Below are 17,607 nucleotides of genomic sequence, written 5' to 3'. Positions count from 1 at the left end.
TGACTCATATATCCAGTAATAACACCCACCCAGATAGAGAGAGACACGTAAATACACTTTTTGTCAAACATTTATAGAAGTCACTGAGGAACAGATACAAACTTACCAATATCCTTGTAGAAATGCTACATTTCTCGGCTATTTTCTCACATCTCTTCTGAATGTTTGGGGTTTCACTTTCATAATCTCTGAATCCTATATCTTTCAGGTATTGGTCCAGAGGATGGCCCTGTAATAAACAAAATATCTTAAATTAATACTCATCACTTCATTGTATAGCACACAACTAAGCAGCAATTACATGTAAGTCAGACTGGAGGGGGGAAAAAATACGAGATCCATAATGTGTATAAAAAAAAATGTGCACTTAATCCTCCGTACTCAATTATTTTTGAGAGGTGTTTAATAAGTAATGCAGTAACCACCAGAAAGATAGCGGGAGGCGCACATTGGCACGGCGCGTCACGGACAGTAGTTGCCACAAGTAAAGTCCCGTTCACCAGAGGCCATGTGAGAATTCGGCCACGACCTCTGCTGGCGAAACAACAACCCAGGCAGCACGGGCCATGCCCAGTCAGTTCACATCGGGCATGCCTATCAGACGGTTCCCGGTCTACAGTATGTGAAGTGTGACGGAAATGTGAATCCGACGGAAATGTGAATCGTGTTACTACACAATTGTGGACGAGGATGGGATCTTCTTTCAAGTGTTACATCATTGTTACGGTTTCGCAGCTTATCCACAGCATGGAGGATTTAGTGCGGGTTTGGTTGAGCAGCAGACGGAGCTCATGGCCACCATGAAACAAGTGCTTTCAGCATTGTTCTCCTAGCAGTCTGCTCCAGTGCCATTCCCTCCTCCCTTTCCCCCATATGACGAGACGATGGAGGATTGGGACGCATATGAACATCGCCTTCGGTAGCATTTCCAGGCATTTCATGTTGCCGATGCGGAGGTATGTCGTGCTCTTTTCTTGTCTTGAATATCTCCCTCGCTGTATCAAGTTTTGCGGCTGCTGCCGCCGTTGCAGGAGCCCTCGTCCTTGCCTTTTGACGCATTGTGTTCATTGCTGTCTGCATATTATCGTCGCCGCACACATGTTGTGGCGGCTAGGGTCGAGTTCTATCAATGCAAGAAACAGCCCCATCAGTCTTAACGGACATGGGCTGCTACCCTGCAAGGTCTTAGTCACAAGTGTCATTTTGTCATGGAGCAGTCGCGAGAGTCGTATGCCTACGTTATGGTGCGCGATGTCACTGTTCGTTCGGCCCCAGATAGGGAGGTCTGGCAATGGGCCCTGCAGTTGGAAGACCCTTCCCTTGAGGAAGTCCTGTCCATTGCTCAATCATATGAAGTCTCTCATGCCACAGGTCAACAGTTGGAAGTGTGGTGCGACGTCGCGGCGGTTCAGGGCGGCGCAGCCGCGTCCACTGTGTCCGGGGTGGACGACGTGCGAGCGGTACAATCCGGCCATTACGGTCGTCTCCCACACGGTGTGTAAACAGAGTTCCGACTGCCAGCCCCCGATACCGACCTGTGCATCGTGCTATATACATAATGATCATCAGAGTGCCCCCAGCATTGGGCCGTTTGTCACAAATGTAATAAAAAAGGACACATTGCTAAAGTTTGCCACTCATCCTCAAAAGAATCGAAGGAAGCAGGTACAGAGGACATGGACGTTGACATTCAGAAAGTTTCATCAGGCCAGGTTCCAGACGCATCGGCACACAAACTCTTTATCGAGGTGTCGGTTCGGTCGTGCCAATTACAACTGCAAGTAGATACGGGCGCGGCAGTTTCCTTGTTGAATGCACAAACTTACTACGACCTCGGGTCGGCCCCGCTGGTGCCAGTTTACCAGCGTGTACGCTGGTCAACAGTTCATTCCCCACTGGGTCAATTCACTACCGAGAGTACTTACAAATCAGCCACTCGGCCCTGAGTTTTGTTATTGTCAGTGATGCGAGCTCCGCTAACCTTTTTGCATTGGATGCCTTTCAAGCTTTCAGTTTTTCTATCACAGACACCATACAGTTGGTCTCCGACGATGTTCCCTATCAATCACTGGAATCTTTGATCTCTGACTTTAAGGATCTCTTTGAGGAGGGCCTGGGGCGTGTTTCAGACTTTGAAGCTCACTTAATGTTGAAGGTGTCAGTTTGCCCGCGTTTTCTACACACGAGGCTGATCCCCTTGGCTCTCCACCCTCAGGTAAAAGCAGACCTCGACCGTCTGACAGCCCTCGGGGTCGTTCTTCCCATTTCTTCTAGTGAGTGGGCTTTGCCCCTCGTTATTGTCAGGAAACCCTCAGGAAAATTACGTCTTTGTGGCGATTTCAAGGTCACCATTAATTCCCAATTGGTGGTAGACACCTATCCCTTGCCTCGTTCTGATGAATTGTTCTCCGGCGTAGCGGGAGGCCAATATTTTTCGAAAATTGATCTTTCGTCGGCTTATCATCAGATACCACTTGATGAGGACTACAAACGGCTGGCGGTCGTCAACACCCCGTTTGGCCTTTAGCAATACCAGCGGTTGGCCTTCGGAATATCCAGTGCCCCAGCGATATTTCAGCGTTATCTTGAGCATGTCACGTTGACAATCCCTCATTGTATTAATTACCTGGACAACATTATTGTCACGGCCCACAGCACGAAGGAACACTTGCACAACCTTCGCACCCTCTTTCTCAAATTCAGGTCCGTGGACCTGTGTTGCAACCTGTGTAAGTTGAACTTCTTCAAACCATCCATTGAGTATGTGGACTACACCATCTCTCGGCACGGCATCCAGCCGCTAGGAAGTTTGTCCAAGGTATCGTCGACCTTCCGAAGCCCGCTTCGCTGAAGGAGTTACAAGCATTTTTACGCAAGATTGCCTATTACCACCGGTTCATTCCCAGGGCATCCACCATAGCCCACCCCCTGTACTGCCTTCTGTGCAAGGGTGTTCCTTTTGATTGGTCGCCTGCATGCGAGCGGGCGTTCACTTCATTGAAGGGCCTCCTCACGTCAGCGCCTTGTTTGGCTTCTCTTTACCCCAATAAGCCGCTGGTCCTGACTACAGATGCTTCGCAATAGGAGGTGGGGGCAGTGCTGGCCCATTGCAATGCAGATGGCTCTGAGCAGCCACTGATGTTTGCGTATAAAACTCTTAGTCTCACACAGGCCCATTACTCCCAGGTGGAAAAAGAGGCTTTAGCCATTGTCTACGCTGTTACCAAGTTTCAGTTAATCACTGACCATAAGCCATTAATATCACTATTTGGCCCCGCCTCTCAGATTCTGGATAAGGCGGCCGACTGACTGCAGCGCTGGGCATTGTTCCTCTCTAAGTACCATTATGACATTCATTTTCACCCTACCGGGCAGCATGCCAATGCCGGCACTCTTTCCCGTCTTCCGGTGGGCCCGGATCCTAAGTTTGACCGGGAGGAGATTATGTGTTTTCATTTGACTCGGTTCTCCGGCAAATAGTTTGCTTTGTTCAGCAGGGGTGGTCGTCCCGACCTCCAGGCCACGCCTCGGACCTTCTTCGTAATTATTTTGTTCTACGAGAGCACCTCTCAGTCTTGGAAGTAGTTCTCCTTCTGACTACCGATGATACAGCTCCTCGCGTGGTTGTTCCTGCAATTTTGCGAAGGGAGGTCATCACATTATTACATGAGGGCACTGGGGTGTTTCCCGTACTAAAACCCTGGCTCACAGACATGTGGACTGGCCCGGTATTGACAGAGAAATTGAGCACTTGGTAGCTGCCTGTTCCCAGTGTGCGAGCTAACAGGCGTCTCCCAGGTCAGCATTCTCTTCAGTGCCGCCTGCAACCCAGGCATGGGAACGTGTTCACGTAGATTTTGTTGGCCCCTTTCTCAATGGCTTTTGGCTCATTGTTATTGATGCTTATTCCTGATTCCCATATGTGGTTCGCTGCTTCTCAACCACTTCAGAAGTTGCAATCCAGGCACTAGAAAAAATCTTTTCTGTGGAAGGCCTGCCAGTCACCCTGGTATCGAACAATGGACCTCAGTTTATTTCGCAGACCTTCCAGGATTTTTTAGGTGCTTCAATATTTGGCACGTTTGCTCTCCTCCCTTCATCCACAATCGAATGGGGAAGCCAAGCGCATGGTGCACATATTTAAGACGCAGACGAAAAAGTATGTGAACGAATTTTCTGTGGAGGAGGCATTGACGTTTTCCTGACAGCATATCAGACCACACTGATGGGAGAACGCAGCCCCGCAGAGCTCCTCCACGGGAGCCAACCCAGGACTCTGCTGCACCTCCTCCGGCCTGATCCTAGCCAGTCTTTGTGAAATGGGGTTCCCGGCTTTCCACCGAGTATGTTGGTCTGGGCCCGTGGGTTTGGTCGCAATCCACATTGGATACCGGCGGTGGACCTGCGCCGCAATGGCCGCCGGCTCTATACCTTGCAGGCGGGGGACCGGGAGGTACGTCAACACTAAAATCAGCTACGTCCACGTTTGGATGCCCATCCTCCGGACCCTCAGGCGCCGGCTTCCCCATTGCCGGCACCTGTATTTTCTCAGGGGACACTACCACCCCTCCCATCTTTAACTCCACCACGCTGCTATGGTTCTCAGCCTTGGCGGCCTCCAGTAGCTCCAGCACTGGCATCGCCATCGTTAGAGATGCCCCGGCGAGAGCCGGCCCCCCTCACAAGCCCAATTTCTCAGGAGGCTGGTTCACCTGTGGTCGTCCCTTCCCCATCGTCCCTGCCACTGGGTCTTGCCCTTCCCGAGGTGGACCGAGATCCGGCGTTTGACACCTTGTTGCCCATTCTGTCCCGGGCTCTGGTGGTGGGCCGACGGGGGCCTCTTCATGTGGGTCACTTCCAGCCGTATTCGAAAGTTCCGGCTCGAGGGTTGGCAGATCCCCTCGACTCCAGCCTTCCAATGGACGTGGATGTCATCGCTACTGCATGATGCTCCACCTTCTGATGCAGTGGATCACAGTGGCTTCACCCCCCAAAGGAGGAGGAGTGCAGTAGCCACCAGAAAGATAGCGGGAGGTGCACATTGGCACGGCGCGTCACGGACAGTAGTTGCTGCAAGTAAAGTCCCATCCACCAGAGGGCATGTGAGAATTCGGCCGCGACCTCTGCTGGCGGAACAACAACCCAGGCAGCACGGGCCATGCCCAGTCAGTTCACATCGGGCATGCCTATCAGACAGTTTCCAGTCTACACTATGTGAAGTGCTATGGAAACGTGAATCGTATTAGTACAAGTAATGCACTTTTTTTCTCAACCAATTTCAGCTGAGAAAATGCAGAATTTGTCTGGGACAATGTGCAATATTCTCACTTCAACCTCTATAGTTCCATGAAATTATGATAGTGGCAGGGCTATACGTAGCCTTCAAAATGGTATCTGTAATGGAGGTGTCCTAAAACCAAAGCATTAATTGGCGCTTGCAGAATGACTATGGAGGTCTGGCAGTGAAAAAAAGTACAGTGAGTCACTGGGCAAGGTGTCTCATCACTGCAACAAAGTCATGCAAATCTGTCCCATCTGTGTGCTGGCCGGCCACACACTATTGTGACTCATACAGTGTTGGAAAGTGCAGGCAGTCTCATTTGAGCCGATTGACAGATCACAATCAAATACCTCGCTGCACAACTTGATGTGTCTGTTGGTAGCGCTGACACACTCATCCACCAGTTGGGGCACTCCCAAGTGTGTGCCAACTATGTTCCAAGCCGCCTAACATAGGGCCATAAAGAATGCCAAAGGATCATCTGTGCAGAACTGCTAGGGGGAACATGGGTTCATCACTTCAAAGAGGTGAAAAACTGCTGAACATGGAGAGGTGCTACACCACCTCTCCTCCAAAGAAAAAGTTCAAAGTCACACCCTTGGGAGGCAAAGTCATAGCCACAGTCTTCTGGAGCTCTGAAGGAGTATACTGTTTGATGTCCTCAACAACAACTAACTCCGAAGTGTATCATGCTACCCTCAGGAAATTGAAGAAATGATTTCAGTGTGTGTGTCGCTACAAAAATGCAAATGTCTTACTATTTAAAACCTGGTGGATACACAGATTCCCGTGAGATCACCGAAGTAAAGCGCTGTTGGGCATGGTCTGCACTTGGATGGGTGACCATCCAGGCCGCCATGCGCTGTTGCCATTTTTTGGGGTGCACTCAGCCTCGTGATACCAATTGAGGAGCTACTCGACCAAATAGTAGTGGCTTCAGTCAAGAATACCATCTTACGACCGAGAGAGCGGTATGCTGACCCCCATGCCCCTATATCCGCATCCTCCACCGAGGATGACACGGTGGTCGGATGGTCCCAGTAGGCCTCTCGTGGCCTGAAGACGGAGTGCTTTTCCTAAATCTCTGTCTTACCATTACACAGTCTATCTGAAACCTTCCAGTATCTCAAGCCTTCTTCCATGTATACAATCTTCTTTCATGATTCTTGAACCAAGTGTTAGCTATGATTAAGTTATGCTCTGTGCAAAATTATACCAGACGGCTTCCTCTTTCATTTCTTACCCCCAATCCATATTCACCTACTACGTTTTCTTCTCTTCCGTTTCCTACTATCGAATTCCAGTCACCCATGACTATTATTTTTCATCTCCCTTCACTATCTGAATAATTTCCTTTATTTCATCACACATTTCTTCAATTTCTTCGTCATCTGCAGAGCTAGCTGGCATATAAACTTGTACTATTGTGGCAGGTGTGGGCTTCGTGTCAATCTTGGGCACAATAAGGTGTTCTCTATGCTTTTTGTAATAGCTTACCTGCACTCCTATTTTTTTTAAATTCATTATTAAACCTACTCCTGCATTACCCCTATTTGATTTTGTATTTATAACCCTGTATTCACCTGACCAAAAGTCTTGTTCCTCCTGCCTCCGAACTTCACTGATCTAACTTTAACCTATCCATTTCCTTTTTTAAATTTTCTAACCTACCTTCCCGATTAAGGGATCTGACATTCCACGCTTCGGTCTATAGGACACCAGTTTTCTTTCTCCTGATAACGATGTCCTCTTGAGTAGTCCCCGCCCAAAGATCTGAATGGGGGACTATTTTACCTCCGGAATATTTTACCCAAGAGGATGCCATCATCATTTAACCATACAGTAAAGCTGCATGCCCTTGGGAAAAATTATAGCTGTAGTTCCCCCTTGCTTTCAGCTGTTCCCAGTACCAGCACAGCAAGGACGTTTTGGTTAGTGTTGCAAGGCCAGATCAGTCAATCATCCAGACTGTTGCCCCTGCAACTACTGAAAAGGCTGCTGCCCATCTTCAGGAACCACACGTTTGTCTGGCCTCTCAACAGATACCCCTCCGCTGCGGTTGCACCTATGGTACGGCTATCTGTATCGCTGAGGCACGCAAGCCTCCCCACCTACGGCAAGGTCCATTGTTCATGGGGGGGGGGGGGGGGGGGGGGGTATGTAATCAAATCTCTCAGGGAAATATCTAGCAAGTTGGAGAAGATGGTACTATGCACTTCATACATTCCAAGATGGCGAAAAGTTGTATTGACGGCTACTGAGTACAGCTGACAACATGTAATGGGCCATTCAGCACAACTGGATGCTGCCACTCAGAGGCCACCACTGATTCCTTTACATGGCCAGTTGAGTCATCTGAGACAGTAAGCCATGGGGTAAAACCACAGCCTGCAATTTGCACCATCTACGCAAGAATTGATCACAAACTTAGGTTTGAAGCTGAGTGGAGGGCTTAAACCAGGGGTTCGGACAATGGTGCAACAATCATATGAAGATTTTTTTTATCTCTGTTATTGAGTGGAGAATAATATGACTCCTCTTACTAGGTAGGTGTGATCTACACGCATGGCAACTAGTCTGTCAGTGGAGTACATCTGGTCTTTAAAAAAGGTTAGACAAACTCCTCCATAGGACTGTTAATCATATACACTCTGTGATTCAAGAGAGAAGTACAGCAGCCAAACTGAGTGCACAGGATAACACCCGTCCTTTCAAATCAGAAAGAGAAAATTTTAATATTTTTCATTGTAATGAGCAAAATTAGTCTCTCTCAATAATGGTAATAATTCAAACATAGTACGAAGAACAGAAAGACAACTGGAATCAGAAGTGAATAGCTGTCAGTGGTTGACAGAAAATATGATAATATTAAATAGGGAAAACACTTCCCAATGTTCAGCAAAATTATATTCATTTGATCATGAACTGGCTTTCGGCTTCTTTTTGCAAAAAACCATCTGTATGATGTAGAATGTGAAATTTTACTTTGTCAAAAAAAGCAGAGGGACAACCTTACAAGAAATCCTGGAAATCAACAAATACGTGACACAGAATGCCAGCCTAGTATTAAATGATCAGACTCAATTTCCGTTTTCCTCCTTGTTAAAGTAAGATTTTGTTACAAATATAGATTCAAACTGTGAAGTCATTTTACTTATTATTTGTTGTATGCACCTCCACACAAAAACTTTCTTTGCCCCCTTTTTAGTTAATGTAATTATTGTAATATTTTCCTTTGTAAACAATATGTCATTTTTGTATCTCCTTTACAAATAATATCATGTTAAATCTGTATTTGTGACATTCAGTTGTCACCTGAAGATGGCCTAAGAAGACGAAAGTTGGTTCATAACCAAATAAATATAATTTTGCAGAACATTAGAAAGAGGTGGTGGTAAATGAGTTTAAACAGGACAACTGGATGCATTTGGTGTTTCAGAGAAAACTTGGAGATTATCATACATAAATTTCACTGTCATATTGCGGTAGTATGGTGAGATTTCACATTGCAAGCATGAGAATGGGATGCTCAAGTGATTAAAAACTGTTCCGGGGGTGGGGATTTGAATGAGATGAGTCTGAATATATTTTCAGAAAATTTCTAGCAGTAGCTAGTTAGATACCAGACTTTTCATGACAAAATGTTAGACCTTCTGATAACTAAGAGATCTGAGCATTTTGATTCAGTTAAAAAAGGGAAACATGACAGAAAGACATTATATCATCAATAACTCAGGTTGTTAAAAACCATAGTTAAAAAGAAACAACTTTTTTCTGTTTAGCAAATGAAATATGACATGTAGCAGTTTGTTAAGAAGTCAATTGCGCACAGTCACATTTGGATAAAAACATTTGGAGTAACAATTAGTAACACTCAAGAGCATTGTACAATTTGCATTAGATATGCAAGTGGTCATCAACACTATCAGGGTGGGAAAGACGTCCCTCTATGAAATAATGATGGTGTCAGAAAGCTGCTAAAAAAGCGAACAGATCTTCATCAGAGATTTAAACTATGTAAAACTACTAGTTAAAAACTATTGTTGAATGAAGTTCAAATGAGTGTATGGTTGGCGATGGGGGACACAATCAATGAATTCAACAGTACTGATAGGCCACAAAAAAGAAAGGAAAACACCTATGAAGTTTAGGTATTATATAAAGTACATAAATTGTTTAAAGTCACACAATTTTGGATGGACTGAAAATTGCAATTCCACCAATTTGCTTTGATCTCCGATGTAACTGTGTTGTGTGACCTGACAGTGGCACAGCAGTTTTGAGTCAAGTCAAGTTTGTAAATGGCTTATTGTAGTATTTGGTGGCTTACTCACATTGGATGTTTACATTTCAGAGCTGTTGGTTAGATATGGTAGTGATTCATTTGACATTGTCAGTTGAATGTGTGAAGTTTTCATTGGAAGAAACTGTGGCGGTTCACTAGTGAGATACTTTGATTTTGCATACTGTGGGTGACAAATCAGTACTTGTGTTTGGTATTATTAGTGCCATAGGTTTCTTACGATCTGAAGTTAAGCAGTGGTTTTCCTTTTTCGTCAGTAATGGACATGACAGAGAAATTTACGGGCAGATTATAACTAGCTGCAATGAGCAAAGATGTGGTATTGTTTTAATATGATATGGTTATCCGGCACGTTCCCTGACTCATGGAGGGAGGTGATTTTGATTCCCCTCCTCAAATCAGGGAAGGACCGAATGCATCCCAGTAGTTATCGGAGTATTGCTCTGATGAGCTGTGTCGGGAAGACGTTGGAATGCATGGTCAACCGTCGCCTGGTTTGGCTGCTCGAGACCAGGCAGCTCCTTAGGCACTCTCAGTGTGGCTTTCAGATATGTCGTTCAACTATAGACAACTTGACCTTGCTTGAGCCAGCCATCCAGCAGGCCTTCCTACATAACCAGCATTGTCTAGGTGTATTCTTTGACATTAATAAGGTGTATGACACTACTTGGCGCTGCCTTATCCTCAATCAACTCCATCAGTGGGGCTTTTGTGGCCGTCTCCCCATCTTCGTTCAGTCCTTTCTTTCCCACCACCTCTTTCGATATTGGGTTGGTAATGTGCTATCTGATTTGTACATGCAGCAGAATGTGTTCCTCAGGGAAGCGTTTTAAGTCTCACCCTCTTTGCCATCGCCATTAACAGTATCACGCCCTCTATCCGGAGTCCTGCCCAGTGCTCCTTGATTGTGGACGATTTTGCTGTTTTCTGTTCTTCCTCTGGTCTTGTCACTGCTAGTCGGCAGTTGCAGCTTACGATAAAGCGATTAGAGGCATGGACTGCGAAGACGGGTTTTACCTTTTCTGCAGACAAATGTGTGTGTGTTCATTTTAATCGTTCTTGACATCTTTTTACCTCCCCTGAATTGCGTCTGATGGACACCATTCTTCCTTTTAGCGACACTGTGAGGTTCCTGGGCCTCACTTTTGATTCCAAGTTGTCGTGGTTGCCTCACCTTAAAGACCTCAAGGTGCAGGCCCTGAAAGCACTGAATATTTTGAAGTGTCTGAGCCATCAGTCCTGGGGAGCAGATCGGGCGCGTCTGCTGCAGTTTTATAGGGCTTTCGTCCGGTTGCGTCTTTACTATGGATACACCATGTATGGGTCAGCAAGGCCTTTGTACCTAAAGATTCTTGATGCAGTACACCATGAGGGTATCAGGCTGGCCACTGGTGCCTACCGTACCAGTCCCATCCCCAGCCTGTGTGCTAAGGCAGGGAAACCACCGCTCGCTATCTGGCAGAATCTCCTCATGGTGCAATGGGTGTTTCAATTCCTTGCCTGTCCTACCTCCCCTGTGTACCCTACCGTTGCCCAACTGCCTATGGAATGTCTCTTTTCCAGTCATCCCAGGGCAACGAGACCATTTGGGATTCGTGTCAAGCATTTGCTTGAATCCCTTGGTGTGGAGTGTGTGGCACCCCAACTCCAGGGTTTTACCCATCTGCCTCCCTGGTTGCTCCAGAGGCCCAGCATCCTTTTAGACTTGTCAGAGTACCGGAGAAGCTGCACTCCTGCATTTGTTTTTACCTCCTCATTTTACGATATTTTAAACCAGCATCCCAACCATGTACCAGTATTTACAGATGGCTCAAAACAGGGGGACTCTGTTGGTTGTGCTGTTGTTTTCCCTGATCGAGTCGTCAAGTTACGGCTCCCTGCGGCGTTTACCATCTTTGATGCCTAATTGTTTGCCATCTTGTGGGCATTGGAGCAGATGAGATGTGTTCCCAATCTTAAGTTTCTCATCTGTTCTGACTCCCTAAGTGCCCTTCAGACCATGCAACACTTGTACCCAGTGGATACAGTCATCCAGAACATCCATGATACCCTACTCCACCTGCAACAGCGCGGGAAGGAGGTTTCTTTCTGCTGGGTGCCAGGGCATGTGGGTATTAGGGGAAACGAACTAGCGGATGTGGCTGCCAAGGATCCATGTTCCCTCCCTCACATTGTTGAATGTGCCATCCTCCTCCGTGCTGTTACCTCCCTTTTGCGTTTTCGTGTTTTGCATCAATGGGAAGAGGAGTGGCTGGCAGTCGGTGAAAATAAGCTGTGTCCTGTCAAGGCCACCACGCGGCCATGGTGTACGTCCTACCAGTCATGCAGTCGGGATGAGGTTCTCCTCACTCGCCTCTGCATCGGGCACAGACCCTTAATGCATGGTTTTTTACTCCGGCGGGAGGACCCCCAATCTGCAGTGCTTGTGGCGTCCAGATTACTGTCCGCCAAATTTTACTTGACTGTCTTTTATTCTCTGACCAGAGGGCGGTGGTTTCCTTGCCACTGTATTTGGCCTCTATTTTGCAAGACAACGCAACGACTGTGGTTAAGGTCTTACGGTTTTGTGTCCTGTCCAATTTGTTGCCTCGGATTTTAGGAAGAGGATTTTAATGTGCTGCTGGGTGACTGGCCCAGGTTTTAGGTAAGAGGTCCACCAGTCATGATTACCTACTTGTTTCACTTAGATTTCTGTTCTCTTTTCCTTGTGTTTCCTTTCCTTTTTCAGTGTGTTTCTTCTCCTTGTTTTGCCTCTGTATATGAGGATTTGGAACTGCATCAGGTCTATGTCTTTTAGCCGTTCTCCTCGTTCGCTGTCCGTCTTCGTCCCTTCACCGCATGTGTTCCTGTTTATATGTGCTTGAGCGCTGATGGCCATGCTGTTTAGTGCCCGAAAACATCAAACCACACACACACATTTATGCAACTGTGGCTTTGGTTGGTAAGTATTTTTATGTGGTTTTTATTTTTTATTTTGTGTATGGCAAATGTTTATAGTCATTAGTTTATATCAAAACTGGTGATGATACAAGTTTATACAAATTTCAGGCCTTTTCTTGTTAATTTTTAGTGATTATGCTGGATTGTGGTTGGTATAATGGCTACTAGTTTACTGTCATTGCTTAGATGACATTTTTTACATTATTGTGTGAGTTTTTGTTTGCTGTACTATGGACTTCTGTTTTAGACAGACAAGAAATGTAAAGGTTTGGATAACAGATTTTGTATGTTGGTTTTTGCTAGTGTGGACTTCATTTTAGATGCCATCTACATCAAGTGAAATTTGCAATATCTGATTTTGGAGCTGTGTGTAGTTCGTGTTATTGAGGGGTTCGTATGACCTACATATGTCAAGTGAAATTTGTGGTACCAGATTTTTGAGTTGTGCCTGGGTTCCTGGCCTCAAGGGCTCGTTTGAGCTACATATAACTCAAGTGAAATTTGTGATACGGGGAATCCTGATTTTGAGAGCTTTGTTTGAGCTTTATGAGACATGAGAAATTTACCATTCCAATGGTTTTCAATTTCTGATTGTGTTGAATGTTTAGAATTTTGTGTGGTTCATTTGGGTTAATATTTGCTTTGGAATGGCAGTGTTATTTTTGTCGTCGTATGTTTAGTTTGTCCATGACCAAAACCCCCAACTTACCACAGTTGTCCTCTTAGATTTTATTGCTGGAGTTAAATATTTTGCATGTAATCTACGTTTGTTTACAAATGTAATGAGTGGCAGCATGGTTGCTTTATTGCATATGCTCATATGCTGGCAACTAGGGTATCCACTATTGCGGGTCAAAGCAGCTGGGTGGAATCACAACTTTCAACACTTCCACATTTTTCAGTAACCATTTGGAGGATGAAACATAGAAGACTTAATTAGCCTACTGAATTCTACCTTTCACAGCTGTGTAGACCCACGACATATGTTTGCCTACTTCTGTTCATCCTACCAATCACAACACAAATGCAAAAATGACATATACTGAGATGTGCCCATGGAACGGAAAAAAAGAATAAAATAAAATCACTTAGCTGAGGAAATGTTCCATTTCTGACACCAGTTTACCACAGGTCACTGGCATAATGAAGAGTTCAAGTGATATGAAAACAATACAGGAAAGCTCACTTTGAAGGAGGATCATCAGGCATATGTACATACTGTAACTACAGAACAACTTTGTTACTCCATTGTAGAATTACGAAACAAGATTTCTAACCATTGTGGCAACTGCAAATGTCTGTATAAAACAACTTGGAATCTCAATCAATACAGGAAATCTAATTTGTTCTGTTCATCCACAAGATACAAAAAGCAGCAAAATAGTGGCACTTGTGCGGATGACATATTTCTTAACTTCAGGAAAGCATTCAATACATAGGGTGTCCCAGAAAGAATGGCAAATATTCAAGGCTATAACAGAGATGATTATTCCAAGCAAAAAAGTCTCATAAACATGGGATCTAAAATGTATTCTTAAGAGCTATGAGCACCTATTCATGTCCAGTACTGTGAAACACATCTCTTCTAAAGGACAAGTGCTCACTGCTCTTAAGAAACACATTTTAGAGCCCATCTTTCCCAGACTTTTTTGCTTCAAATGATCCTTTCTGTCATATACGTGGGTACGGACACTGCATCCTGGGACACCCTATATAGTTACCTAGTGAATGAAATATAGGCTTACTGAATATTTGATCCGGTTTGTGACCGGGCTGATGACTCCATAGACTGTGTTTAATAAAGGGGAGAAATAGACAATCTGAAAGTATTTTCGGGTCTGCTACAAGGATGCATTATATGACTTTTATTGCTCACAATTAACAAACAAATGACCTGGTGGGAACAAAGTATCAGTTTAAAACTAAACACAAGACTGACCTATTTCATGACAATCAGTCAACCCTATGTATCAACTTGTTCATATTCTGATGATAAATGAAAATATCAGAGTTACAGAAAGTGACAAAAACAACAACTCCCTCTACAAGATCATAAAGGGGAACTCAGTGCAAAAACCAAAAACTTACTACTTCAGTGGGAAACTACGGAGTTTACAACAGACGAAACACAGGTCATAAATGAACAGAATTTGTGAAGAAAAGCAATGTGCTTTTCTCCAACATATTCTTCCAAAAGAATGGACTTGGCATGGATCACAAAATGAAAATGCACTATGTTTTATTCCTTAAGGAATTTGTTAAAAATAATATATCTATCTTTTACACCAATAGCTCAGTTCACAGAAACAATGCAAGGAATACACACAATCTAGGCCTATATGAAACTTCTTACATGGATGTGGCTAAGGCAGTTCTCCACAGTAATCTTTCTTCCAGGAGGACTAGCACTGATTATGCAGGAGATGACTTTCTAGGACAATTGTAACATAGGAGAACGGTACTTATGGAAGTAAAGCTGTGAGGGCAGGTTGGTTGGTTTGTGGGGTTGAAGGGACCAGACTACTAGGGCCATCGATCCCTTTTTTCATGAATTTGAAACACCCACAAAGAATAAGAACAAACAATGGAGATGACAAGAGACGACACAGGACAAGAAAGACACAGACAGAGACCAGAAAAAAGGAACTAAAATCCCACCGAGTGTGACAGTGGTTGGCTGACCATAGAAACAAAAAAGGAAAAGCCAACCACCAAGAAACACATTAAAAACCCCAGTCTAAAATCACAGGCCAAAGGCCAGACTCAACACAAAAAACACGTAGATCAACCAATAAAAACCCCCCTGCACAAATAAAACTCAAAACTAAATCTGCCATTGAAATGTCACCTGATAAAAGTGCAGGAAGCATATCAGGCAGTTCAAACGTCTGCCTGAGCAGAGTTAAAAGTGGGCACTCCAACAAAATGCGGACCACTGTCAAAGCTGACCCGCAGCGAGGTGGTTCCTCGCGACGCAATAAACAGCTGTGTTATCCAGGTGTGGCCAATGCGCAGCCGCTCCTTGATTGCCCGAAGTTTGTTGGGTGAAGGAAGGGTGCGTCATTCTTCATCCCAGGTGCGAAGTACCTTCTGCCTCAAAACTGATCTGAGGTCACTCTACGAAAGGCCAATCTCCAAGGCTGGTGCACCAACAGCCTGTTTGGCCAGCGTGTCAACACATTCATTTCCCAGGATGCCGACATGACCCAGGGGCCACACAAAGGCCACAGAGCGGCCGCAATGGGCAAGAGTATGGAGGGACTCCTGGATAGCCATCACCAGACGAGAGTGAGGGAAACACTGGTCAATAGCTCGTAAACTGCTCAGGGAGTCACAACAGATAACAAAGGACTCACCTGAGCAGGTAAAGTCTTGAGTCATGTCTGAATAGCTCAGTCAGTAAAGCAATTTCCTGGGAAGGTCCAGCACACACTTTTATTCTACCACTAAGTTTCAAATCAGTGGGTAAAATTAGTGGAAAAGACGAAGAAGATCCAAAACACGCAATGGGCTTCAGGCTGTGTTCATGAAATGACAAGAGCAAAAAGGGCACTGAGATGCTAGTTCAACTCCTGCTGCACACGTCCCAAGTTAGGTGCAGCGTGATAAATCATATTACAGTAAGAATCAAGTAACCTACTTCATGTAGAAAACGTACAGCTAAAGGAATGAACATGACCGAAAAATCAGTGTTCATACTGAGGTTTGCTGAGAGTCGGTCTCCCTGCACACCATTTACAAGTCCAGCACAAAAGGAGAAGGAATGACTGTGATACATAAGTAACTTTTACCAACGTAAGCCACAATAAGATTGCTTCTAGAACAGAATTGTAAATTTGACTGGTCCCACAATTTTTTTTGATTCCTATCGCCTAATAATGGCAATGCTGAACATCAACTTGAAAAATAAAGCTGCTAACTAACTTTCGTCCTATGTGTGATTGAGAGCAGAGCCTAAGTTATTAGACGGGTTGTTGTCCTTACTAAAAGCATTTAGATTCCTCCAAGGCTTTTTCATTACCACAATTACTAAAATGTTTTATTTTATTTTATGAGGCTGCAACAAACTAATGACATACACATTACATACGAAGGCGAGGCACCACGCCACTCTAATAATAACACTCTGATGATGACACGCCTTATACCGGTGTGATGAATGGTCAAGGGATGAATAAATAAGTGTACTTCTCCGACACTTGGTAAATATAAATTTATATGTAAAGTTATTCCTATAAGTTTGTAAATATAAGCACAACTAAAAGAGTAAAGAGCGGTAAATAATTCCAGAGTACGTGACACTACATAACAAACGTCATACTGCGTTAACACAGCATAAATACATCTTCGGCGTTACAGATACGCGGCACTGCGCCGTAAAAATACCTCAAATATCACCTCCTCGTCTTCATCATCCATCGTTTCCGTGACATTTCACGACAACCATGCCTTACACAATGTAAACAAATACAGAGGCAAAGTTCCTACATAGCAAAGATTCTAAACTCGTCTTTCAAACCACAGTCTCAAAGATCATGTCTACCGACGAAGTTTCGCCGAAGGTTTGAAACAAACCTCAAGCGACAGCGAAACACGGGAAGTGGCGTAGTTCACGTAAGGTTCGCCGAGGAGCGATTCTTGCTATAAACGTCAATGGAACGGAAAACGACATTATTTACAGAAGGCGGTGTATTAACGCTAGACGTCATTCACGTTTTCAAGAAGAGTCGTAGATACACATAATTATTGGCCTCTATCATTGCCATCAATCATTGTAGAATTTTGGTGCATGTTTTATGATCAAGAATTATGACGTTTTCGGAGAAGGAAAATCTGCGCTATAAATACCAACATGGATTCCGCAAACAGAGAACTTGTGAAACTTAACTCGCTCTAATTCCTCCAGGGAAAACTGTGTGGGTTGATTGCAGAAAACTTAAGGGGAGACACTGTCACAAGTGGTAAAATACCAGTGGTCACAGGTGTCAGAGGGATGCCTTTTTTAGGATAGGGAAGGGGGATAGAAAAAGAGTTTTAAGAGAGAGTGGCAGAAACACTCAGTATGAGAAAACAGATGAACAGG

At 44.7% G+C, this 17,607-nt stretch overlaps 1 protein-coding gene across 2 annotated transcripts in view; it reads right to left on the bottom strand.

Moving 5' to 3' along the window:
• The window catches only part of LOC126266595 (vezatin-like), a 102,169-nt gene extending 85,023 nt beyond the window's left edge, over positions 1 to 17,146 (bottom strand). Inside the window, exons 1-2 of one of the 2 annotated variants that reach the window (XM_049970910.1) lie at positions 16,911 to 17,146; positions 107 to 229 (exon numbers count right to left, since the gene is read on the bottom strand). In XM_049970910.1, the coding sequence (XP_049826867.1) occupies positions 107 to 229; positions 16,911 to 16,943 (156 nt within the window). In that variant the 5' untranslated portion in view covers positions 16,944 to 17,146. The remainder of the gene's footprint in view (positions 1 to 106; positions 230 to 16,910) is intronic. The other variant, XM_049970911.1, reaches the window with a different exon arrangement.
• Positions 17,147 to 17,607: the final 461 nt, after the last annotated feature.

This window comes from Schistocerca gregaria, chromosome 4 (assembly GCF_023897955.1).
Source record: "Schistocerca gregaria isolate iqSchGreg1 chromosome 4, iqSchGreg1.2, whole genome shotgun sequence".
Classification (NCBI taxonomy): Eukaryota; Metazoa; Arthropoda; class Insecta; order Orthoptera; family Acrididae; genus Schistocerca; species Schistocerca gregaria.
Note: the sequence above shows the minus strand (reverse complement) of the source record. Positions and strands in the feature narration are given on the sequence as shown.